The following is a 24,906-nucleotide window of genomic DNA, read 5'->3' on the forward strand; positions in this document are numbered from 1 at the left end:
TTTATTTTTTAAACTTTATCTAGAAAAGACAGTGGATAGAGTTTGAAACTGGGAAGACAGCGGGGAATGACATGCAGTAAAAGAGCCACAGGCCAGATCTGAACCAGAACACCTGCTTTGAGGAAAGTAGACCAAAAGGCTACCTGCAGCCCAAGTCTCATTAAAAATTAGCTTTTCGCTCTTATCTACAATATTTTTTTTTACATCCAACCTATAAAAAACCTGCTGTCTACTCTATTTTCTGTCCCTATGCCTTTCAGCTGAGTTTGTGATACATAGAAAACAGTGCTCATACTTCAGTGTAGTATAGTGATCACATTTTAACATGAGAATTCTTTTTTCCTCTCCTAATGTCATTCCAGGCCTCTGTTTTCAGCTCGTTTCTCCCTGCTCATCTTGTGTTTATAATGCTGATTTGTTTCTCACTGTGGGAACCAGTCATGTCTCCTAAAGGTCTTCACAGAAGTCTCTGTGGAGCTCCAGCCTTTCTCTCTCTTCTTCATCCAACAGGAAGCTGTCGATGTAAGAGAACAACTCTTCTGATGCCAGCGGGGCAATGAAGCGCTCCCGGTCCAGCCCCAGCTTGTCCAGCAGCACTATGCTGAAGTAAGATCTGGAGATTCTGAATGCTTGTCTGCAGAGAGGAAATAACAGCTCAGTTAGTCTAGATTAGGCCTTGAATTCTGCTTTTCACATCCTGACTATATGAGTATATTCAGACTTGTCACATGAATGGGATTTTTAGGTCAAAAAGGTTACACTTTATGATCAAAAGTATTTGGCAAAACCTGTTATCTGTTTCAATCAGACCTCTTGCCACAGGTGTATAAAATCAAACACCTAGCCATGTAGTCTCCATATACAAACATCTGTGATCCTAAATGGGTCGTTCTGGAGAGCTCAGTGACTTTAAGTGTGGTACTGTAATGGATGTCAACTTTGCAATAAGACGTTTTTTGAAATTTCATTCCTGCTGGATAGTATTAGAAAGTGGAAGAGTTTAGGAGTAGCAGCAATGTAGCCACAAAGCAGAAGAGCACAAAAAAAATCACAGAGCAGGGTCAATGTTGGTCAGCAGCGCTCTGCTGATTCCATAGCTTAAGAATTCTAGAACTTCCACTGGCATTAATGTAAGTGCTAAAACTGCAGCAGGAGCTTTATGGAATGGGTTTTGCATGCAAGCAGCTGCTCATGCAAGATTTAGTGGTGTAAAGCGCACACAGACACTGGACTGAGGAGCAGTGGAAACATGTCCTGTGGAGTGATTGACCAATGACGCTTCTCTGTTTGGCAATCAGATGAGTCTGGGTTTGGCAGATGCCGGGAGAATGTCACCTGCCTAACTGCATTGTGCCAACTGGAAGGTGGAGGAGGGATAATGGTACGGAGCTGATTATCACAGTTTGGGCAAGGTCCCTTATCTTCACTGAAGACCAATCTTAATGTTTCAGCATTACAGGACATTTTGGACAATGCTATGCTTCCAACTTTGTGGCAACAGTTTGGGGAAGGCCTTTTTCTATTCCAACATGACTGTGTCCCAGTGCACAAAGCATGGAATAAAGAGTCATGTTTTGATGAGTTCAGTATGGAAGAACTTGACTGCCCTGTACAGAGCCCTGACCTCAACCCCATTGATCACCTTTGGGATGAACTGGAACGGTGATTGAGAGCCAGGACTTCTGGTCCAACATCAGCGCCTGACCTCATAAATGCCCTTCAGAATGAACAGGCACAAATTCCCAAAGAAACACTCTAAAATCTTGTGGAAAGCCTTCAAGGAGGAGTAGAGGCTGTTATAGTTGCAAAAGGGGGGCCAACTCCAGACTAAAGTACATGTGTTTGAAAACAATGTCATAACAGTCCCAGTGTAAGGTTTGAATTTTTGCAATGTTTGTTCTTTCTATGTAGCGCTTCCCCAGCTTTCAGCTGTAATGTTTTTTTTTTTGTTTTTGAATGCTATTTTAAAGACATTCTGTCTGAATGTTAATATTTTTACACTTCCTTTGCATCATTAGTTGTCATCAATCTTCCCCATGTTTGCACAGCCTCAGTAAATATTTACTCCCAGTTCAGAGAAAAGAACAAAAGTAAAGCCGTTGCATCTGCTCTCTCTGGTGGAACTCCTGCTGGGAGATGAAAATTGATTTAACTCATCATTTAACTCAAAATCTTCAAGGTTATAACTTTGATTTTTTAAATAAACATATTTGTTTTGCCGCTTAGTGAAGGTATTATTTATTGCGATTAATAATGTGGACTTTTGGAGCCCTGCAGTGTGTGAGACATTTTTACTGTTCGTTATAAGTTCATTTTAAAAACTTTGTTCTACTTTAAAAGTAGGTCTGTATCTAAACAGAAAGTCTATTTCCCTTAGTTTAGGTACCAAAATGGCAAAAATAGTGACATTTTAAAATGCTACATAAATTTTGGGATTAATAGCAACTAAACATTTTAATCTTTTGACAGCTCTACAAAGGATCATTAAGTTAATCCTGTCTTTTTTGGAAACAACAGACTTTGGCCATAATACTGCTGACATCAAGGCAGAAGACTTTTTAAATTATCCACATATTGACTCAGCTATAGTCTTTTGTATTTAAGCTTTATGGTTAAGTTTAAAGTCAGAGTCATGCATTCTTATTAATAAGCCCTACTGAAAGCCCCTATTTTCACTTGAGCTATACTCAAAGAAAACCTTTTTTTTTTTTTTTTTTTGCTAACTCAGCAGTGGGATTAGTGTTTGAACTGAAGAATCTGATTCTTTGAGAAGACATTTTCCAGTCAGGAAAAAATGAGCAGTGCCCCTTGCTCAAGTTGCATCGTAGGTGGAAAAATCTATATCACTGTCTCTTGTAGGATTACTGACTCTTTTAAAGCTTGTGCCTTTGTCTGGTGAAAGTAATGGATGTTAAAAGAATATTGATTCTGTTTACTGTTGAACTCTCTGAGAGCCTCTTGTGCTGTTTTTCTTTTGAGTGGATAGTTTTTCCTTTTAAAGTCACACAAAGGTTTATTTTTACCATGCAGCTCCTGACATTTACATAGTGAGTAGGAACATAGAAGTTACATGAGGCCATGAAGTAAGATTTTATGACCATTACCTCAAACCCTCGATGACTTCAGAGTTGAGCACACTCTCTTTAATCCGTCCCGTCTCTCGAGGTGGCGTGCCGAGGAGCTCAATAATAGTTATATGTCTCAGGTCCAATCCACAGTCTGCTTTCTGGTTCAAAGAAGGAAAAAATACTTAATTAACACCGCCTTTGATTTTAAGACTGATGTTTTGTGTGCAGTTGAATGCCTCCTCACTTGTATCATGAGGTTCTGCAGCTGGTAGTCTGGGTCTGTTATGTTGGGTGCAGACAGGATCAGCAGCCTCCTCTTTTCATAGAACTGATTCAGGAGAGCAGAGACCGTCTTTACGTCTGATTTAATCTCCATCGCTGCAAGCACACAAGGTATATATGTATTTATACTGTATGTTAAATATCATGTATATGCAGGAGAAGTTGCCTGTATGCAGACTCACGGACACACTCAGCAGGGCTTCCATCCCAGTCACGGTTGAACTGGCAGACACGACTGGCTATCCCTCTCAGCTCATATCCTCCATCGCAGTGGTATTCACACGTTGCACCGTAGTTATTCCCGTCAGAGGTGCAGCTCAGGTAGCCATGCATAGGTGGAGGCAGAACTGTACATCTTCTCACTGGAAGGAGGGTAAAAAATAATCCAGTAGTGTAAGTCAGACTTATGTGCATTATCTAAACTTGCTCTGCAAACTTAGAAAAGGCAGCTCACCTTCAACACGTATGATAAACTTGCAGGCAGCTCTGTTCCTGGCTTGATCGTACACTTTGTATCGGATGATGTGCACTCCCTCATTAAACTCAGTGCCTGGCTCCGGGCCTACTAATATTACTCTGCAGAGAGGCGAGTATCCCAAAGTATAAGCATATCAAAAAAAGTTTGTTTTTTTTTTTCTCATAACTTAATTCAAAAGTGAAACTTCCATATGTTAAGTCATTAAATTCAAAGTGAAATATTTCAAAGATTTTTTTATGTTTTAATCATCATTATTACAACTCATGAAATAAAAAATCTACCTCATAATATTAGAATATTACATCAGTCCAAAAAAGGATTTATAACACAGAAATGTCAACCCTCTGATATTTATGCTTGTTTATGTACTCAGTATTTGGTCAGAGCTTTTTTTGCAAAAATTACTGCATCTGTGGGACATGGCATGGAGGAGATCAGTCTGTGGCACGCCTTGGTGTTATGAAGCCCAGGTTGCTCTAATAGTAGCCTTCAGCTCCTCTGTATTGATGAGTCTGGTGTCCCTCATCTTCCTCTTCCAGTCAGGACCCCACAGGTGGGTCGTTGGAGATTTTTTCCATCTCCAAATGAGCTGTCGGAATTTCTTTCACCCTCTCCACCTTAATAAAACAAAAAAGGCTCCCTCAGCCTCTGGATGCCAGCAGAGCTACAGTCACAGTTATGGGTGCTTGGTTAGTAAAAATGAGACTCATTGTCCCAGCTACTAAAGGCCCAAGGGGCCAAGCATTCAAAAAACGCCTGTGTGACAGAGATTAAGTGGCCCTCTTCATGCTCATAAAATGGAAAGTGCCAGGCCAGGACCAGATTGAGTCCAGGCTTACCCAAGCTAGCACTGGCCATCAGCTCGACCAACCAACAAGCAATAACGTACCAAAACCATTGTTGAGCCGCAATGGCCTGTACCTTCTAAAAAGTGGATCACCAGAAAAAGTTTGGGAAACACTGCTCTGTGGGGTTCAGGTCAGGCCAGTAAAACCATGGTCAGCAAACCAGTTTCTGGTAATTTTGGCTTCACTGCAGGCAGGCGAAAAGGAAATCAGTATCTCTGTAAACCTCAGCAGATGGAAGCATGAAGGGCTCTACCTGCCTTGACTCTGGACTTGATAAAGACCAGTGGACCAACAGCAGCAGATGACATGGCACCCCAAACCAAAGACTGGAAACTGAATACACTGGACTTCAAGCACTTTGGACTGTGCCTCTCTGATTTTCCTCCAGACTCTGGAGTTTCACCTGAAAAAAGGAATTTGGACAACTGAGCAACAGTCCTGTTCTCTTTCTCCTTAGCCCCGGTGAGACGCTGATGCTGTCTGTGGTCCACACTACGAACACAACACTTGATCCACTGACTCCAGCCTCAGTCCACTCCTTGTGAAGCCCCCATAAAGTACTGAATCTGCTTTGTTTGACAATCCTCTGATCCTCTGAGCTGATCTCTGTTGCTTGTGCTCCTTTTCTTACCACCTATTCCCTTCCGGTCAACTTTGCATGAATATGCTTTGGCACGGCCTCTGAGAACAGCCTGCCCTTTCAGCAATAACCTTCTGTAGCTTATCCCCCTTGCAGAGAGTATCAATAATTGTCTTCTGGACAACTGTCATGTCAGTAGTCTTCCCCATGATTGTGGTTGTGTGTACTGAACCAGAATGAGAGAATGAATGCTGAGGAAAACTTTGCAGGTCTTTCAGGTTGATTAGGTTGGACTTTTCTACAATATTCTGATATTTTGAGATATTATTTTTTTTCATAAGCCGTAATCATCAAAACTAAAACTAAAACCTCTGGAATATGTCACCTTCTGTCTGATAAATCTTAAATATAAGCAAGTTTAACTTTGTGAATAAGGTTTATAAATGCATCTCAACAATCTAATATCAAAACCAACATTATGAAGTGTTCCAGAAAGGCAACTAAATAAAACATCCCAAAAATCACCCAAATTATCAGGTTTAAGAAGAAAACTGACATCAAAACAGCCAAAAATAAGAAATGTTCTCAAAGAAATGAAATACAGCTAAATTAAAATAAAAACTCAAACAGTAATGGCTCTATAAGGCCACGTCCATTAATATTTGAGTCTGATATTTGTTAAAGTGAGCAGGAAAGGGAAAAAAGTAAACCACAGACGTACTCGAGGGATTTATCTGCGGTGTCTTTGGCAGCGGGTGGGTCCCAGCTCACCTCGGCGGTGAGTTTTCCAGGCTGGGCGACCTTCAGTCTGGACGCTGGACACTTGATCTTTGGAGGTTCAGTGTCTAAAAGAACAGTTGGGAACAAAGAGGCAAAAGCAGAGGTTTTCAATTCAGCCCAGGAAATAAGTTTGTTTTTGTGTCATTCTGAGTCTGGACCTGACAGCAGCAGATGGTCTGGATTTAGGTCTGTGTTATTGCAGAAACCTCAAATTCAGAATATCAGCCCCGGTTGTTTTGTAAGGATGCATCTGAAAAAACAGGCCTAGATTTGTACCTGAACAAACTGGCTGTACTCCACTCCAGGTCCCCCCATGCTGGCACGTACGTGAGTGCTCCCCCTCGATTCGATAGCCGGGGTTGCAGGTGAATTCACACCTGGAGTCCACCATGAAGCCGTAAGTGCAGGTGTATCTGCCGTATGGGATGAGGTTCAGGACATGGCAACGCATTTCTGGAGGAATATCATCACACAGAGGGAGGCAGCATGTTTAGTGTCAGGGTCAAAAAATAAATGAAACGCTGGAAGGATAAAATTATGAGCAAATCTGATAATATTATTTCTTCCATTCATTTTTTTAGCCTCTATCTCTCACTGCATTCAAGTGGAGCTGGGAAAATTTGGAAATATAGGTCACAACTTGGAAGATTAAACAGATTATACTAAGACAGAAAAAGCTTTGATAGTCTTTGAGTACGTTTTGTTACATAACTTGAAAGTTGAAGCAGCAATCTTCATCCAAACAGCATCTTTGCAAACAATTTTGAATGTCTACATCTGAACAGTGAAGTTTAGTGTTTTCCTTTGGACTGTTGTTGTTTGTAGTCATCAACTTTTCATTGATTTCTACAGCAAAGAAACTGGTGATCTCAGCAAAGAGCTGCTAATAAAACAGTTCATTTCTGACTCCACTGGTGGATTCAGAGGGGGGACAGTGGTCCACATACTTCGGCAGAAAGCGGTCCCAGACCAGCGTCGGTTGGCGAGGCACTGGATGGAGCTCCTCCCCAGAAGTCGGTATCCTCGATCACAGCTCATCCCACAGCGGGTCCCCAACGTGCTCTTGTAGGCTCTGCCTCTGGGTGAGTGGCAGGTCACCTCCCCATTGGTCAGGCTGGGAGAGTGGCACCAGTGTGGGTCTGTAAGGAATAAAAACACACAGAGCTGTGTGAAACACTCATAGTGGAATCAGAGAAATTAGTTATTATTTGCTGCAGATGACATAAACTCAGACAGCGACATGATGATGATGATGATGTCAGGCATGAAACAGATTTGTGTGTTTGAGTCCAGCTCTTTAAAGCTTCTTTGGGGAGTTTTTCACCAGTTACAAAACAGACTTAAATGAAAAAAGGCACTTTTTATCACCAACGAAAGCAAACAAGATCATCAGTGAACAGACAAGACCAAATCTTTCAACACTGCTGCAGCGGTGTAGGTGTCAGAAAACATGATTTACAAGAAGAAACACATTTTTTTTTTACATTTTCTAAACAAACAAAGGCAGATGGGGCGAATGGGTTTGTAGAGTGCAGAAAGGTCAAAGACACTGACTGAGCGGTGGATGGATGGATGTTACGTTGGATGGCTGTTAGGTAGGATGGATTGATGGATGGAAGGTTGAAGGGGTGGATGGATGCATGCATGCATGTTAGGTGGGATGGGTGGATGGATGGATGAATGGATGGATTTAGTTATGACTGATGGATGGATGATGGATGTATGTTTGATGATGGATGCATGTAGTTAGGACTGATTGATGGATGGATGGATGGGTGGATGGATGGATGTTAAGTAGGATGGATGGTGGATGGATGTTGGGATGGATGGAAGGATTGATGGATGAATGTTAGGAGAGTAGGATGGATGAATGGGTGGATGGATGTTAGGTAGTAGGACGGATGGGTTAATGGATGGATGGATGTTACGTTGGATAGGATGGATGGATGAATTGATGGATGGATGTAGTTAGTTAGGACTGATGGATGGATGTATGGGTGAATGTATGGGTGGATGGATGGATGGATGTTAGGTAGGATGGATGGACGGATTGATGGATGGATGTTAGGTAGGATGGATGGGCGGATTGATGGATGGATGTTAGGTAGGTAGGATGGATGGGTTAATGGATGGATGGATGTTAGGTGGGATGGATGGATGGAAGGTTGAAGGGGTGGAGTCGATGGATGTTAGGTAGGATGGATGGATTAATGGATGGATGGATGTTGGGTAGGACAGATGGATGGAAGGTTGAAGGGGTGAATGGATGGATGTTAGGTTGGATAGGATCGATGGATGAATAGATGGATGGAAGTAGTTAGTTAGGACTGATGGATGGATGGATTTTGTATAGGGTTCGATGGACGGTTGAATGAATGGATTGATGGATGGATGAATGGATGTGTTGTGGATAGAAGGGGGAGATGGATGGATGGATGGATGGATGGATGGAAGGAGTTAATAAGGCATGGTCAGTGGATGGATGTTAGGTAGGATGGGTGATGGATGGATGGATACATAAATGTATGGAGGCCATATTAAAATAAGTAATAATACTAGTATGATAGATGGGAGTATAAAGGGTAATCATTGCACACAGCAGTAGTGAATTCTCTCCCCCCTGTTTAAAGACAGACTGTGTCTGTTTACTTACACACCTTTGTAGTCTAGTTGAGGAGTGTGGTGTTCCTCTTCAAAGTCATTGTGGGTGTCGTAAACTGTGGTTCCTGAGCCACCTGAAAAAACATCAGATTCTGTATCAGAATAGTTTGAACATAGGTCAAACAAAGTCACACTGGCACACACGACCCTCCCTATTCAACCTCTCTTCCTTCACTTCCTCTCAGGTTTCCTCTAACAGGAGCTCAACAAGACTCCACCAACACCTGGATTTACAATCAGTGATGCTAGTGGAAACTCCTGGAGGGGTTTAAAGGCTCAGGAAATTTCAAATTCTTTAAAATGGGACAAAGATTATATTGTTGAGTTCAGGATCTTAAAGCAGACATAGGAACAGAAGAGGGCAGACTTTTTATCATTGACTGTCTTTGGCTTTTGTGTCAACATCATGTTTACCACAAATGAGGTCAAACAGCATGTTTTCATTGCTAACTTGGAGATTTTCCCTCTTACTCATCTCACTTGGCCTTAATCCTTATTCCTTTTTTTCTGAGTTCTTCTACACAATAAACCGTCTCAAGTGTTATCCTCCAGTCCTTTCTCAATAGTTGTGATTCAGACACAATATCCTCTTTAAACCCACTTTTGAGAGTGGCTCTGTGTTTAGAGAAGAGTGCCAAACTTTCCAAACCTCCTGTCAACCTTCCAGGCCGATCCTAAGTCAGTTCCTGTTTTCTAGCAGTTTCCCTCAGCCTCCTAATGTTCTCTTTAACACATTTTCTAATAATAATAATGGAGCCCATTAAACTCCCCTCTTTGCTTCAGATTGTTTCAGCGATGTGTGAATTAAACCCGGCATCAGCGGTTTTCTTGTAATGAGCCTGATGTTCCACTCGGTAACACTTCTCCAGACTAATATTTCCCCCGTCCTCTTCACTAAGAGTTAGTCACCGAGGAAATTAACAAGCTCATCAGTCTGCTGCTCCGAATGAAAGAGCTAAAGTAGAGACATTACCTCAGGTACATGTACAATCATGCATAGAGCAATAAAAATATATTTATTTAATGACAAGCTTCTACTGCAGCACTGATTAGCTGTGAAAAAGTATTTGTCTCTTTCCTGAGTCTTTCACATCACTATGGAGAGATTTTGTCCCACTCTTCTTTGCAGAATTGTTTTAATTCGGCTACATTGGAGGGTTTTCAAGTATGAACAGCCTGTTTAAGGACATGCCACAGTAAATCAATCAGATTTAAGTCCAGGCTAGGCCACTCCAAAAATCTTCATTTAGTTTTTTTGAGCCATTCAGAGGTGGACATGCTGGTGTGCTTTGGATCATTGTCCTGCTGCAAAACCTAAGTGCTCCTGTGCTTAAGGTGAACTGATGGCTGGACATTCTCCTTCAGGATTTCCTGGTAGGGACCAGAATTCATGGTTCCATCAATTACAAGTAATCCAGGTCCTGAAGCAGCAAAGCAGCCCCAGACCATCATCAAGATGTTCTTGTCAAATATGAGGCGAGCCTTTGTGTCCTCTATGGTCAGCTGTGTTTTTGGTCTTGGATCTCTCCCATGGATGCCATTAATGCCCAGTGTCTTTCTTATTGTTGAGTCATGAACTCTGACCTTAACTGAGTCAAGTGAGGCCTGCAGGTCTTTAAGATGTTGTTCTGGGTTCTTTTGTGACCTCCTGAATGAGTTGTGGATCCATTCTTAGAGTCATTTTTGGTAGACCGGCCACTCCTGGGAAGGTTCACCACTGTTCCATGTTTTCTCCATTTGTGTGTAATGGCTCTCACCATGATTGGCTGGAGTCCCAAGGCCTTAGACATGTCTTTGTAACCCTTTCTAGACTGATAGATGTCACTGACTTTGTTTCTCATCTGTTCTTGAATTTCTATAGATGGCACCATAATGTGTTGCTTTCTGATATCTTTTAGCCTACTTCACTTTGTCAGACAGCTTCTATTTAAGGGATTTCTGGATTCAGCAGGTCTGGTAGTAGTCAGGCCTGGGTGTGGATAGTGATATTACTTAAAATATTAAAAGCTGACTCTTCTATTGAAGCCTAAAACAGAAAAACATCCATAAAATTATTTTTAATCAATTTTTCAGCTAAACGTGTTTCCTGTTTACTTAAAGTCTGGACTTATTTATGCCATTGTCTAACTGAAAAAAAAGTTTTCATGTGGAAACTTCTTAATATATTACATTTCCTTTACTGGACATTCATACTGTCTATCTTTTCAATAAGTACATTTTTTATTCTCTTTTTAAGTTAAAAAAAAAAAAGGTAATGAACATCATTGTTCACTGTGATGCCAAATCTGTTTTCCTCTTGTCAGCTTCTTATGCAGTCTACATTTAACAGTCTTTAGATTAAATACAGTTAATGGTCATTTAAAGGTGTCTGACCTCTTAGTTTGAGACAAATTTTAAAAACTTATGAACCATACAGAAAATAGATAAGTACCACAGCAATCAGCTGCAAAAGTAAAATGCTGCCTGTATAGCAGGAGTATATCAGGCCACATTCAGCCCCTTTTATTGCTCAGTGCAGTCCATGAGTTAAAAATCCAAATTTTCCATTGCAATCTTTGATTGATATGCAAGATATCTGTGGGAATAAGAGACTTTAATTCTTTCTACAAACCTTTCTAAGAAGCATCACTAAATGCATTTGACTTGAATGCATGCAAGTAAAATATATTCTCAGTTCATTGCATAAAAAGGAGAATTAAATTAGCTTCATAAAATGTTTAGTTCATTAAGGTAAGTATTACTATTTACAACTGAGTTGAAAATGTAAATGTTTATATGATAAACTTCTTAAAGCTTTTCTTTTTCTTAAGATAGGAGATGATTTTTTTGTAGTCTAGAGCAGTGGTTCTCAACCTTGGGGTCAGGGCCCCCTTGGGGGTCGCAAGACACTGAAAGGGGTCACTAGATGCCTTTAAAAAAAACAAGAATATTTTTTAGATTACACTGTTGCCACGCCTTTTTCGTCACTTTTAAACACCAATTTGTCAATTTAAATAATTTTTGCCACTTAAAACCCATTTTGTCCATTTTAAACCCTTTCCACCACTTTTTCTTCCTAGTTTTGCACACTTCTAAATGAATTTTTGCCACTTTCTGCCTATTGTTGACCCGTAATTGACACTATAAACCACTTTTTACACCCCCTTTTGCCCATTTTAACAACAGTTAAACCGTTTTTGCCAGTTTATATCAATTTTTCATCCGATTTCACCTAATTTCCACCAACATTTTTTGTACTTTAAAGCCATTTCAGCCACTTTTTAATCCTCTTTTACCACTGTTTGTGCCCATTTGCCACTTTAACCCATTTTTGGTTATTTAAATATCTAATTTCACCACCTTTTCCACCATTTTTTTCCATTATTAACCTTTTTTGCTTTTTGTAATCCATTTTAATTAGGTTCTTAAACAAAAGTTTTCATTTTGAAGACGGCCATTTACTACATAAAAGGGATAAATAAAGATATTTTTTGATAAGAGTGGTTATTATTCAGGTCAAATGTAATAGGATATCACAGCTTAACTTTACAACTAACCATGATTTTGATAACCTCCATGGACCCCCAGTTTGGCTAGGTCCCAGAAACCTACCCCTTTATCCCTCCTCATGGACAGCCTTGTCTGCACATGACTGTTTTTGAAAGTTCATGGCTGTGTTAAACCACCTTCAAGTACAGTACTGGAGGGTTCCCAGTCTCTGGCACCTATTTTGGGGGCCGCAGGCTGAAAAGGTTGAGAACCACTGGTCTAGAGCATCCTACAGTATGCAAAAACATGGCTCTCTGGCAATGAGACTAAATGAATAAGGCCACTTGGTCACCAAAACGTCTCATCCCTTCTTTAGTACAAATAAGCCCTAAGTGACATGCAGGGACATTACTGCCCCCTCCTCTGTCTGACTCTGTGTGGGAGTATGGTTAGCTGGTAAAGCTTCTGTACTTGACAGCAGTCTTTCATACAGTAGTGATGTGTTATAGTTTCATAGTTTAAAAGCTGTACTTGTACTCCAGTTCAGTGTGTGGGTGCACCTTGAACAACCTTCAGTATTTAGGTTGTAGGATACCAAGACACTGACACACACTGTGCATCACACACCACTCAGCACACACAGACATGCAGCTGTGAGTCACACCATGGTGAGGTGTGCAGTTTGCCAAAAAGGCCTCGTGTAACTTTAATGACAGAGGTGAGCTAATGACCTGCAGCCTTTTATCCCTCTGCTTTATTAACACTTAAGGTTTTACGTGCTGCTGGGTCTGCAGGGTGGTTTGAGCAGCACGCTTAGCCCCCAGAGAGGGGGACTGTGCTCAGTGATTAACAGACAGTGATTGGAGGGCATCTGTAGTTAAAGCAGGCAGAGCGTCCCCTTAAAGAGGAGCTACATCTTCTGACTGGATAGTGGCCAGATGCATGTTGGGAAATGTTGTGAAGGAGCGCCGTCCAAACTTTTTAACCCCCGAGGGAAAGTGTGGGCTCCTTTTGCACGCAGTCAGCCTCAAATATTCAGCACATCTGCAACTCATGCAAGTCCTGTTACTGCTCAGCTGAAGGTATTTCCCACCGCAGGGAGAAGACTTGATCAGACCTAACTATCACAATATTCCATGTTCATGGAGAAGAATTAGAAAGAATAGGGAGACACTTCAATAGCAGTGTCTTAATGACACACAAGCTGAAAAACTTTAGTGGTGGAGTAATAATGCAGTGAGGTAGTATCTCATGTCACAGTTATGCATTAAAAAGACAGAAGTATGTGTAAAAATAAAAATGAGCTTTCATTGCCAAAAGTGTTAAAAACACAGTGGTCCACTACACATTGGCGATGCATTTTTGTATCACTTTGATGTTACATTGAGTGATTGTGATGCTCATTTTAATAAATGCATGGTAGCCTTGACCAAAAAATCGTCTTTTTTCCTATAAATAACTATCATTTGCAATAGTAGCTTCATTTTGCTTGAATGCAGTAGAGTAAAAAGTAAAATGTCTCCTTTGAGTGTGAAGCAACAGCCAGTAGATAGTGGATTGTACCCATAAAATACCTCAAAATCATACTAATGTGTAGAATTAAAATGGTTTCTTCCCACACAACTCATAAAATGTTTTAAAGGGTTTCTCTAACTTTACTGTTGACACTCACCTGAGATGAATAAAACGAACACAGCAACAAAGCAGCAGAGGGGCATGTCAGAAACACAAAGAAGAAACTCCAACAAGGAAAAACTCTTGCTCCTAAAATCGGATTAATTCCCTAAATCGAACCCAAAAAACAGAAACACCAAATGTGAGATCCAGACAAACCTAAGAAACGATATTTAAGCTTAAAGATGTTTCAGTGTTTCCTGCTGACGGAAAGTCTCCAGTCTCACCAGATCCTCCGCAGTTTTAAAGAGCAGAGATCCTTCTGGGTCACGATAAAGGGATGAGCCGCTGGGGGGCGCTGTTGGTTTCTTCATGATCAGCTGTTTCCTCCCACAGCTGTATGAAACTTGATGACTGGGCTGTTCAATGAAAGCATAGAAACCCAGCCCCCTAAACGGCACAGAAATTATTCAAAATTAATATTTTCACTGATAACGTGACAAAAACAGATACAAGGACACTTTTTTACGTGATATTGTTTTAACAAGATCACCATTAGTAATTGATAACAGTGATTAAACACTTTTAATTGGCTATTTATTCCTTTAACCAGACAGTAGTGCAAATTAAAACAAACGAACAAACAAACATAAAAGCAACGTATGTAAGTGTAGCATAATCCTACAAAAGAAGTTTAAGTCACACTTTTAAAACATATAGAAGGTAATAAAACCACAGAAGCCACATATAGACGTCACATCACACACAAAGAGTGGAAATTAAGTTTATTGCGATTCTAAACTGCTAAATTACAACTTTGGACAAAGAAAAAATTAGTTGCACCTCAAGTGGTTTATTAACTTAAAGTAAGCAAGACCATACAAGTCTGTCAACTGATGCGTCAAATAATAAAGTCAGACGACACGTGGCAGGAAATGCGGCTTCTTACATCAAAATAAAAGCATTCTGTTCCTTAAGTGAAATAACAGTTTGAGCTTTCCAAATATGCGGGTGTGAACACTTTAAACAGAAATATCACCTTAAAACATAAAACTTCACAGTTGGAGCCAAAAATTGAACTTATTTAAAATGAATTTGCCGACCAAAAAAAATCGTATTAATGCGTAATTGTATTTGCTTTATTGTAATTTGACTGAACTAGACCAATGTATGCTACTCTCTCCTTGTTTCGGTTGAGTTTCTTCTTTAAAAGGCTGTTATGAAAAAGATGTACTTCAGTTATTGTGTTGTGAAAATTTAAATCATTAAGTCACAGGCCTACAGAAATTTATATAAATTGATGAATAAAACAATCTCTGAAATGTTCAGTTTAATGTGTTAAATACAACTTTTTGATAGCTGACTAAATCATCAAATCGTAGAAGGCTTTATGGTTATATTCCCTAAAAACCAACTTGAACTAAAAGATGAAAAACTTATTATTATTATTATTATTATTATTATTAATAATAATAGTAGTAGTAGTAAGTTTATGAATAAATAAATTGATTATTAATAGGAAATTACTAAGGTGGATGAAGGGCCGAATCAGGAATAAGTGAACAATTACAAATTCATACATTTATATTAAAACTCGCCATGTGTTCAAACTAACACCGGAAGTGTTTATTTTGAAGGCCAGGTGCGAGCAGTATGTATTTTGGCTAAGTCGAAGCAGCTCTGGATCTTGGTAGAAAAGTGTTTTCCCATCAGGAAAGTGAATGTGGGTTAGTGACGACACTTCCCCCCTCTCCTTTTGGATTTATCCCGAAGTTTTTTTTTTCTCGCCTCCGGGGCGCTGTGCCGTGAACTTTTCTCCCCTTTTTACCCAGTTTAAAGTGAAAACATCACTAAAACAAACACCAATATGTCGCCGCCGTCTCGACGGCTTCAGACGAAGCCAGTGATAACCTGCCTGAAGACTTTCCTCATCTCCTACAGCCTCATTTTCTGGGTGAGTTGTTGTCTGACATGTAACATAATGGGGGACAACAAGCTAGAGGAGCAACAATGGGCTAAAAGCGGCGCTGGTGCCAGCGACACATTTGTTTCTCGCTCATTTACTGAAATCACGACAGCTACATAGACGGAGATAGAAATGCTGGAAGACGTGAAACGTCCCCGGGGAGAGAGAAGAGTTGTTTTGTGTGTTTGTTGCTGTTGAAATAAAGAGCCACTTGTTGAAAACGCTCCGACCGTTGGAGGCGTTAGATCAGACGCTCGTGCTTCACAGCTTTATCAACGTTCGTGCGCCCAAAAACACGTAACGTCAATTATTTACGCCATTGATTGAAAACCACATTTAAATAGAATAGACTGCATCTTTGTTGTTAGCTGAAGCACTGTCCGGTGAAGGTCAGTTTAACACCTATGTGTTGATAAGAGGTAGCAGCATATTACGTCTGTAATAATAATAGACCGATAGATGCCTCTTCAAAAATCGAATTTTCTTTTAAACAAATTAGAAAGGTCTTTAGCCGTATTTTCTTGGTGTTAGTTGAAGTTAGAGTTTTAACTGTACACATTTAGCCAGCTAATTATTATTATTATTATTATTATTATTTTGCTAAATTTTGTTGTATTTGTTTCGACAACAGAAATAGTTGAAACCTATACAAGTCTTGTGAAAGATAAGCTTTTCACTGTGTCGTAAAAATAGATCAAACCTTGGCTCTCAAACAGGAAACATAAGTAAAACCTGACACCAAAAAATGTGAATCCTTGTTACAGAAGCTTAATTTTGACGGTCTACCTTGTAGAGTTTCTTCTAATATGCTGCAACACTCCAAACTTTCAAAGCTATGATGTATGCAAAGTTTCTGTCAAAAAAAAAAAAACCTTAAAGATGCAGGTCTTTATAACCAAAAAAACTGAAAAAATGTTTTAGAGTTTCACTTGGACACTGTTGCAGATCAGTTGTCATGTGTTTGAGTTATCAGGCTTTATAGCCTAAATCTTTTTCTTTTTTATGGTAGGGAACTGATAAAACATGAACTAGGCTGTCAGGCATTCTAATTTTAATATTGTGTGAATAAAGATCATAACAAATACAGTTATCATCCTAGCTTAAGTTATTGTTAGTTACAGCCCAAGCCACAAATATGATAAACATAAGCATGTTCTTTGAGAAAAGGAGCCGTTATCATTGTTTTCAATCTTTGTACTGAACAAATAGCCATCTTGCCTTTCTGCAGCTGCTGCTGACACAAAGTTCAGCTTAGTGCTTTTATCTGGCCATTTATAGCTCTCGCCTGGTTGAGCTGATTTCTCCCCCCTGGCTAATGACATGTGTGGGCAGTTTAAGGCAGAAGATGCAGTGCTGATTAAACCCCAGTCAGGTAAGCCGCCAGGTGTGCTTTTAATGAATTAAATAAAGCCCTGCACATTAATCGTCTGTCCTATGATCAATACCAGTGGGAAGAGAGTTTAAACCCAAGCTCCAAATCTTTCTTTAAGAGATCTGTTTGTGTGCTCATCGGTGTTTCCTCCCCAGAAAACAGTCAGATTTAACAAATCAATGAGGCAAATTTGTTTTTTTTTTGTTTTTTTTTTTTACTAGATTCAGCCAATCATGGTTCTTAATTAAAGGTATTTACCAGATTCTGTGCTGATCCTTAGGCACTCTGAACAGCCATATATCCTAGTTCACAGTGAAACAGCGAGAATTTATTATTTTACAACTGTGTGAGAAGGAGAGCGCATTTACAACATGATGAGAGAGGAGGAGAGCCTGTGAGAAAGGCTGGATATTGATTGGGCCTGGAGATTATTTCAGTTAAGACATAAATTACCGTACTTATAAGTTCCTAAAGGCATGTCATTGTATTTTTATTGCTTGTCTTACCAACAGCCATAAGCCTTATAATGTTAAATACAGTTTCAGATGTCACAAAGAGGGGCATTAAATTCTTTAATCAAGGAGCACACAGATGGCCTAACGGTCTAAGGTGCGACCCATGTAAGCGGGCGGCCCAGATTCGAATCCAGCCTGTGGCCCTTTGCCGCATGTCTCTCCCCAATCTTTAAAAAAAAAAAATCTTTAATCCACAAACATGAAAACATGGTTTAAATTTTAGCTGGAAAAATAAAACATAATAAGAAGAAAAGCTGCTGACTTATTATGTGCTTGTCAGTTAATTAAATTTAATATTTATTGTTTTATAAAATGTTCCTACTTTTTTTGTTTCAAAGAGATGTAGAGGTGCAAATACTCCAAACGTGAGTTAGAACAGATAGGTGATACCCAATATATCGGCCAATTAAATTTTTACATGATTTAGAAAAAAAATTAATAAATAAAAATAGCTACTTCTGATCCCTTGAATACAGTTCAAATATGTGTTACAGAGATATACATTACAAGGCACAACATTTTACTATTTTTGACTACTTTTAGTGTAAAAAAAAAAGAACTATAATGAACAAAATGCTGTGCAAAAATGCACAAAGCTGCACAAATATTACAGACTACTTCATCAGAAACATCCTTGGTGTCTCAACTTTTTGCAAACTGTTAAAACCTGTAAAACTTAAGTATGCATTGGAATTAGGGCTAAGCAGTTAATTGCAAATTAGATTCAATCGCTATATGGCCAACTGCAATTTTCAAATTGCAGAGAGTGCAATATTTCCGTAACCTTAAATGTGTCAAAATACCAGTTTAATACATTTTTTTCTGTAGCAGAGCTTTTATGTTCTACACAGTTTGCACACATTCAAGTGTCTTTTAAAAAATATTTTACAAAATCATATTTTTTGAGTTCAAGTATATGATTTTCTTAATCAAAACAACAATAACAAAAAGAATAGCATCTCCTTTAGTATAGCAATTGATAACACATTTGCTATATGAGTCAAAAAATTGCAATTAGTTTTTTTTTCAAATCTTTCATCCTAGTTTAATTTATCTAATATTATGATGGTTATAATATAGAATGATTTATTGTGTGTGTTTATTAAACAATACATAAGATGAGGAACCTAAAAATAATTGCATATTAAATCGCAATATTGAGAAAAACAGTCACAATTAGATTATTTTCACAAATCATTCAGCCCTAATTGGAATAAGAATAAATAAAACATTACAAACATGTCAGTATTTATAGTATTTATATGTATTTTTCTTATGTTTACATGAATCTAGCTTGCACACTCCCTGGCCTCTTCATTAGACTAAACTTATGACTTTTAAAATGTTGTTGACTGTCAGAAAGCTGATAATTCTTCTTATTGAGGTGGTAGTGGGTGTTGGTGTGAGGAGCATCGTGTTGAGGAGTCTGTGACATTTTGCCAACATGCTCATGTGCACCAGAAAGTTGAAATATTCAGAACACCTCTTACTACAGCGGCACCACTCACTATAATCCTGAATCATCTCTCTGACTGTGTCAGCAACATTTCAAAATCATACATTTATTGAAGTAGAATTCATGGTAGAGATGCCGTTATTGAGACATTGCACAGATGTGTCTAATGAAGTAGTCAGTGAGTGTATTTACAAATTATGAATTTATTATTATCTGTAGGTAATGGCTAAGTGGAAAAGCACTGTCACAAAAGTCAGGAGTTAAACAGGATTAGAAATGCTTCTGTCTGATGTCTTCTAAAAGTGCATTCACATTTTCTTTCCTCTATCTTTCCAAACTGTGAAGTCATTATAAATCAAAATCTAATGAATTAATTTTTTTCTCTTATAAATCTGCTGCCAGTACCTCATCATGACAAAGTGAAAACAGATTTTATTTTTCAAATCTATAATGAAATAAAAGAACTGAAATATCACCTTGACATAAGTACTCAGAGCCTTTGCAAAAGCACTTGAAATTTAGCTCAGGTTCAAATGTTTCTACACTTTGATTGGAGTTCACCTGTGGTAAATTAAATTGATTGGACATGATTTGGAAAGGCACACACCTCTCTATAGAAGGCCTCACAGTTAACAATGCAAATCAGAGCAAAAACCAAGCCATGAGGTCAAAGGAACTGCCTGCAGAGCTCAGAGACAGGATTGTTGACAGGCACAGATCTTTGGAAGGCTACTAAAATCTGCTGCACTGAAGTTTCCCAAGAGCAAAGTGGCCTCCAGAAATCTCTAATGGAAGAAGTTTGGCTCTTCGTCCAGCCAAACTGCAAATCAGGGGAGTAAGGGAGGCAACCAAGAACCTGAAGGTCACTCTGACTGAGCTCCAGAGATCTTGTGTGGAGATTGGACAAAGTTCCAAAAGGACAGCCATCACTGCAGTCCTCCACCCATCGTTTCCTACTGACCCACGGTTGCAAAAAATTTACATTTTATTGTTAGCAAGCTTAAATGACATTTATTGTTCTAAGCTAAAATGTCAGTATTCAGGGAAATGAATGCATCATATTTTTTGTTACTTTAAGTAATTGCAAATGATACAGAAAGGCTACACTTTTGATTTATAAGCCTCCACCCCCTCTTACAAAGGTATTCTATCATTAAGCTCTAAATCTTCAGCTCTGTGTCAGAAGCAGCTCTTAAACACTGCTCATCTTTCTCTCTGCCTCTTTGATGCTGGAGTTGACTCACCTTGCTGTCCTTCTCAGGTCACAGGCGTGATCCTATTGGCTGTCGGGGTGTGGGGGAAGGTGAGCCTGGAGGCCTATTTCTCCCTGTCCACAGACGAGAGCACCACCAATGCACCATATGTCCTCATCGGGACCGGAGCCACCATCGTTATTTTCGGACTGTTTGGCTGCTTTGCTACATGCCGTGGCAGCCCATGGATGCTCAAACTGGTGAGTGAGGCTGCGTTAAGTTCACTCACAGATTCCCTGTAGATGTGTCTCTGTATAACCTGGTGTTTCTATTACTTCCTGCAGTATGCCATGTTTTTGACCCTGGTATTCCTGGCTGAGCTTGTAGCTGGTATCTCAGGCTTTATCTTCAGACATGAAGTGAGTCACTCGTCTAAAAACAGAACTGTATTTACAAGAAAAACTAGCTTACTAGAATATGACATCTTTTTTTGTTTTTAATCCTACAGATCAAGGCCAAGTTAGACGGAGCCTACAAACATGCTGTGCAGACCTACAACAACACAGACAGCAGCAGCACTGCAGTGGATGCCATCCAGAGGACTGTGAGTGAGAGATTTTTCAGTTTTCAGTAACTATTAACATCTCACTGTAAGAACCAGATAACTCCAGTTTGTATAAAAACATTTAAAATGCAGGAAAGCAGGGAAACATTCCGCTCTGCCCTCTGTGAATTTAGAATTATAATCATGTTGCTCTCGTGTGCAGGAGCAGATTTTTTCCCAAAAGGTGATTCGAAACATCTGCAGTGACGTCACTCATGACGAAAAGCAATACTAAGCATTTTCTGTTGTTATGAAGAACTTTTCTACCCAGTTTGAGAAATGTGTGCTGCTGTCTTCTCATGCATACAGTTGCATTGTTGTGGGGTGACAAATTACACCGACTGGGGTGCAACACCTTACTTCAAATATAAGGGAATCCCGACCAGCTGCTGTAAAGACAGCACCAACTGCACAACTGCAGTCCTGATGGACCTCAACAAGGCTAAGACGGAGGTGTACAACACGGTGAGTCACAGCAGCTTCATATTTCTGTTGCTTTAATTTATTTAGATTGCTTTATGTTGTCTCTAAACATTAAACACACAGAAGTCTTTAAAAAATAACCTAAAAATGTTCCTTTTACTGTTTTGCAGGGCTGCTTTGCACTGATGACTAGTGTGATGGAGGCCAACCTGGGAATCATTGCAGGGATCTCATTTGGAATTGCATTCTTCCAGGTAAACATGTTAACATTCTTTCCTGACTATATTTTTCCCATGTTGTATGTTGTTTTCAAAGCTTTGTCCATCATTCTTACTGGTTATAGAAGCATTGAAGCATGAATAAATATAAAATAGGAAATACAGAAATGTAACTTGCAAATAAAAAAAATTATAACTAGTATTTACAGCTGTTATATACATGTTGAATATATTACAGATTGGATATGGGAGACATTTACATGTATACCTATATACACATATAGTGCTTTTCCAGAATAAGCTGTTTGGCATTTGCAGGAATTTGGTACAACCTACATACTTAGCTCTGCTGCTCATCCATCAAATGCATGCTCCTTACAAATGTGGCACCATTTAAAAGGGGAATAAACAGGCTCTCTAATGGTATAAGAATTATTGCCAAGAAGCATTATTACAGCAGAGATATACAGTAATCTACAAAACTACAAACAAATTTCCTTACTTCTTATGTTGGGCTTAGATGTTGTTAAGCTGAACCGTAAAGTGTAGGTTAAATATTTTTGCTGTGAAAATGTTTAGAAAAGTGACATGCTCTGCTCTACATTCTTTATGTTTTTGTGCTCCCTTTAGCTTATTGGGATCTTCCTGTCCTGCTGCTTGTCTCGGTACATAACCAATAACCAATATGAGATGGTCTGACGGCGACACTTTGACAGGTGAGCGCTTTCATTCTGCAGTGATTAAACGATTCCTGTGATTTAAGTCTTTAGGAACCACTGCATCTTTAAACCTGTCTGATATTTTTTATATTTCTCTCCACAGGTTACTGGCAGGCAGCTCTGGATGAAAACTGAGTGAAAAGAATCTCCTGTGATTTTAAATATTATGTGTTTGTGTTAGTTGATATTATTTTAGAGAGGGAAGAACACTCGCTGCTTCTTCTTTTAATCAGTGTCACCAATGAAAACGAGCAGAGAGGGGTCATGTTAAAGGGATGTTGTCTGCAGCGTAGATTGACCAAAAATAAAAGAAAAGGGACCCGGGCATTTTAAATCATGTCACTTCAGGGATTAATGGAGGGATTTCCAGTTTAGCATAGATGTTGTCACTTTCATTTTAGATAAGTAACTCAACAAACTGTCAGTGTATCTATTTTGTTGTGTCCGTGTCTAATGCAGCTGCCATATTTTGTAATCGTACTTAAATTAGTCTCCAAGATTTGCAGATCTAGAGGATAAGCTTATTGCTGATAAACTTCTCTGTAACACTAAGTGAAACCCAAATAAGCCTTAAAGAAAGTCAAGATAAAGTAAGGGATTTACAGTAAAAGAGCTTTACTGATTTTGTAGGCCAGTATTGTTGAAACTGTGTCAGTGTGTGCCAATTACAGTCAGCCAGCCAACTTTATATCCAGTTTTCAGTGTTAAATTGTTATTCTTTTGTGGATGCATGTGAAATTCTTGAGAAAAAAATAAAGATAATATTTTGTATCTTTAAAGTGTGCTTGAAACTCATGATGTGTCTTATAGAAGAAAAAAAAAAGTTATTCTTTAGGTAAGCCTTTCCCAAGGTTGAGAATGCCGGGTCTAAAACCTGAAAATTAGCGTTTATTGTGTTTTAATCAGGCATCTGCAAAGTCACCTACATTTTCTTTTCTATTATTTATCTCTTCAAATGTACTCTGTGACCCTACAAATACTTTCCTAGAATCCCCAATGCCTCATTTCTTTTAATCCTAAAGTGCCATAGTAGAATATTGAAGCATCACTAGTTAATCCATCACCAGTTAAACCATTACACCAGTTCTGTACATCAAACAAAATCAATGAAAAAGGGACCCCAAATTTTATTAAAGGTTTCAGGTTCTCTCTTCACATCATAGCATTGGTCCTCATCCTGGGGTCAGAGCACCCCCGGGGGTGGAACCAGAGATCTCAGGTGGGTGCAGAGTCCTGTTAGCTCAGATGTTGTGTAAATCACATGTAAAACTATATTAATAATATACATTAAAATCCTGATTTGAAACCATCTATGGAGTGTTTGGGCCCCCCAGATACTTTTACTTGAGTATATTCTGGGGAGAGATTTGTACTTCATCACATTTTTAAAAAAGCATAAAACTAAGCAGAAAATTTTACACTTAAATCCAACAAAACAAGGCCCAAGCTTTTTGCATACTACACAAAACTGGCCAGTAGTTTGATGTTTGCAACACATAGCTGTCAGTAGCAAATAGCAGGAGAATGAGTATACATTTTATCCCAAATCAGCTGTTGCATCTTACTTAAGGTTAAGTCACATCTTATAAACAGATTGGATGGCGATTTACATTCTCTTGTTGTTATTGCACATTAAGGATGTTTTACTGCTCTGGCTCCATGGAGTAGTAGATACTCAGTACTTTGAATGATCTACTTTTTACTCTCATCTGTAAATCTGCTCCAAGTAAAAGTGTGAAATTTGAAGTTTACTTTGAGTAGTGGGTAGCTTCATATTTCACTGTACAAGTTCTACAGTAAAATATGATCTTTCCTTGTTGGCAAGAACAATGATACTAGATCTCTAACCAGGTTGTTAACGTAAAGTCATACCTCTATAGTAAAGCAAAATACACATCAGTTTAGATTGAAATTTAAAGATTTAAAAGTGTCTATTTGGTCCACACTTACTATAGTTACCTACAGTTTTGAAAACGTTGGATAGTTAATATGACAGAGCTGCAGCAACTTTTGAAAATCTGTGGTAAGGTGGGTCTCCTCTGGTGACAACACACAAAATAAAGCTTGTGGAAAGGCAGTGCATACTGATGAAGATTATGCACTGTGTATCCTATAGGAACAACTAGTCACAGGTGAGAACTCTGACTCACTGGATAGCTTCACTCATGATGCAAATGTGTAAAAAAAAAAAAAAAAAAAAAACACCAAAATCCAACAGAAACATAAGCAGAAGAATCCCAGCTGTACTCAAGAGTTTTGAACTCAAGTTTAAGTACAGTTACTCTGGTTAAAACGTATTTAAGTAGAAGTAAATGTACTGATTTCAAAATGTACAGGTTCCCTAAAAGCTACTCAGTCACAGTCATTGGAGTAAATGTAATTAGGTACTTTCCACACCTGCTCTCACTTGAGTTGATTTATAAAAAAAGCAGTACCCCTATTAAAGTAAATTTAACCAAAGTGAATGCACTTCTACTTCAGTATAATTATCTTGTACGTCTTCAACCGCTGAAAACTCCTACACATGCTAAGTTTATACTCATAATTTAACAGTTCACGGCCAAGATCAAACACTGCATATTTAAATTCATACTTAACCATTTATAATAATAAAAAAATGCATTAAAATAGAATTCCAAATTCTGTTGAACTTACACGTTG

At 38.8% G+C, this 24,906-nt stretch overlaps 2 protein-coding genes across 2 annotated transcripts; one reads left to right on the forward strand and one right to left on the reverse strand.

Annotated features, from left to right (window-relative positions):
• Positions 1–120: 120 nt before the first annotated feature.
• On the reverse strand, positions 121–14,091 carry srpx2 (sushi-repeat containing protein X-linked 2). The gene is made up of 10 exons (XM_041797415.1): positions 13,838–14,091; positions 8,694–8,771; positions 6,984–7,175; positions 6,313–6,489; positions 5,978–6,101; positions 3,805–3,926; positions 3,533–3,712; positions 3,313–3,446; positions 3,105–3,226; positions 121–634 (listed from the first exon to the last, which is right to left on the reverse strand). The coding sequence occupies exons 1-10, from the start codon at positions 13,881–13,883 to the stop codon at positions 448–450; spliced, it is 1,362 nt and encodes a 453-aa protein (XP_041653349.1). The 5' UTR covers positions 13,884–14,091; the 3' UTR covers positions 121–447.
• Positions 14,092–15,472: 1,381 nt separating this feature from the next.
• On the forward strand, positions 15,473–23,024 carry tspan7 (tetraspanin 7). Its single transcript, XM_041796949.1, has 8 exons — positions 15,473–15,733; positions 20,350–20,541; positions 20,626–20,700; positions 20,790–20,885; positions 21,195–21,350; positions 21,479–21,562; positions 22,157–22,242; positions 22,349–23,024. The coding sequence occupies exons 1-7, from the start codon at positions 15,647–15,649 to the stop codon at positions 22,223–22,225; spliced, it is 759 nt and encodes a 252-aa protein (XP_041652883.1). The 5' UTR covers positions 15,473–15,646; the 3' UTR covers positions 22,226–22,242; positions 22,349–23,024.
• Positions 23,025–24,906: the final 1,882 nt, after the last annotated feature.

Source organism: Cheilinus undulatus, linkage group 10 (assembly GCF_018320785.1).
Source record: "Cheilinus undulatus linkage group 10, ASM1832078v1, whole genome shotgun sequence".
NCBI lineage: Eukaryota > Metazoa > Chordata > Actinopteri > Labriformes > Labridae > Cheilinus > Cheilinus undulatus.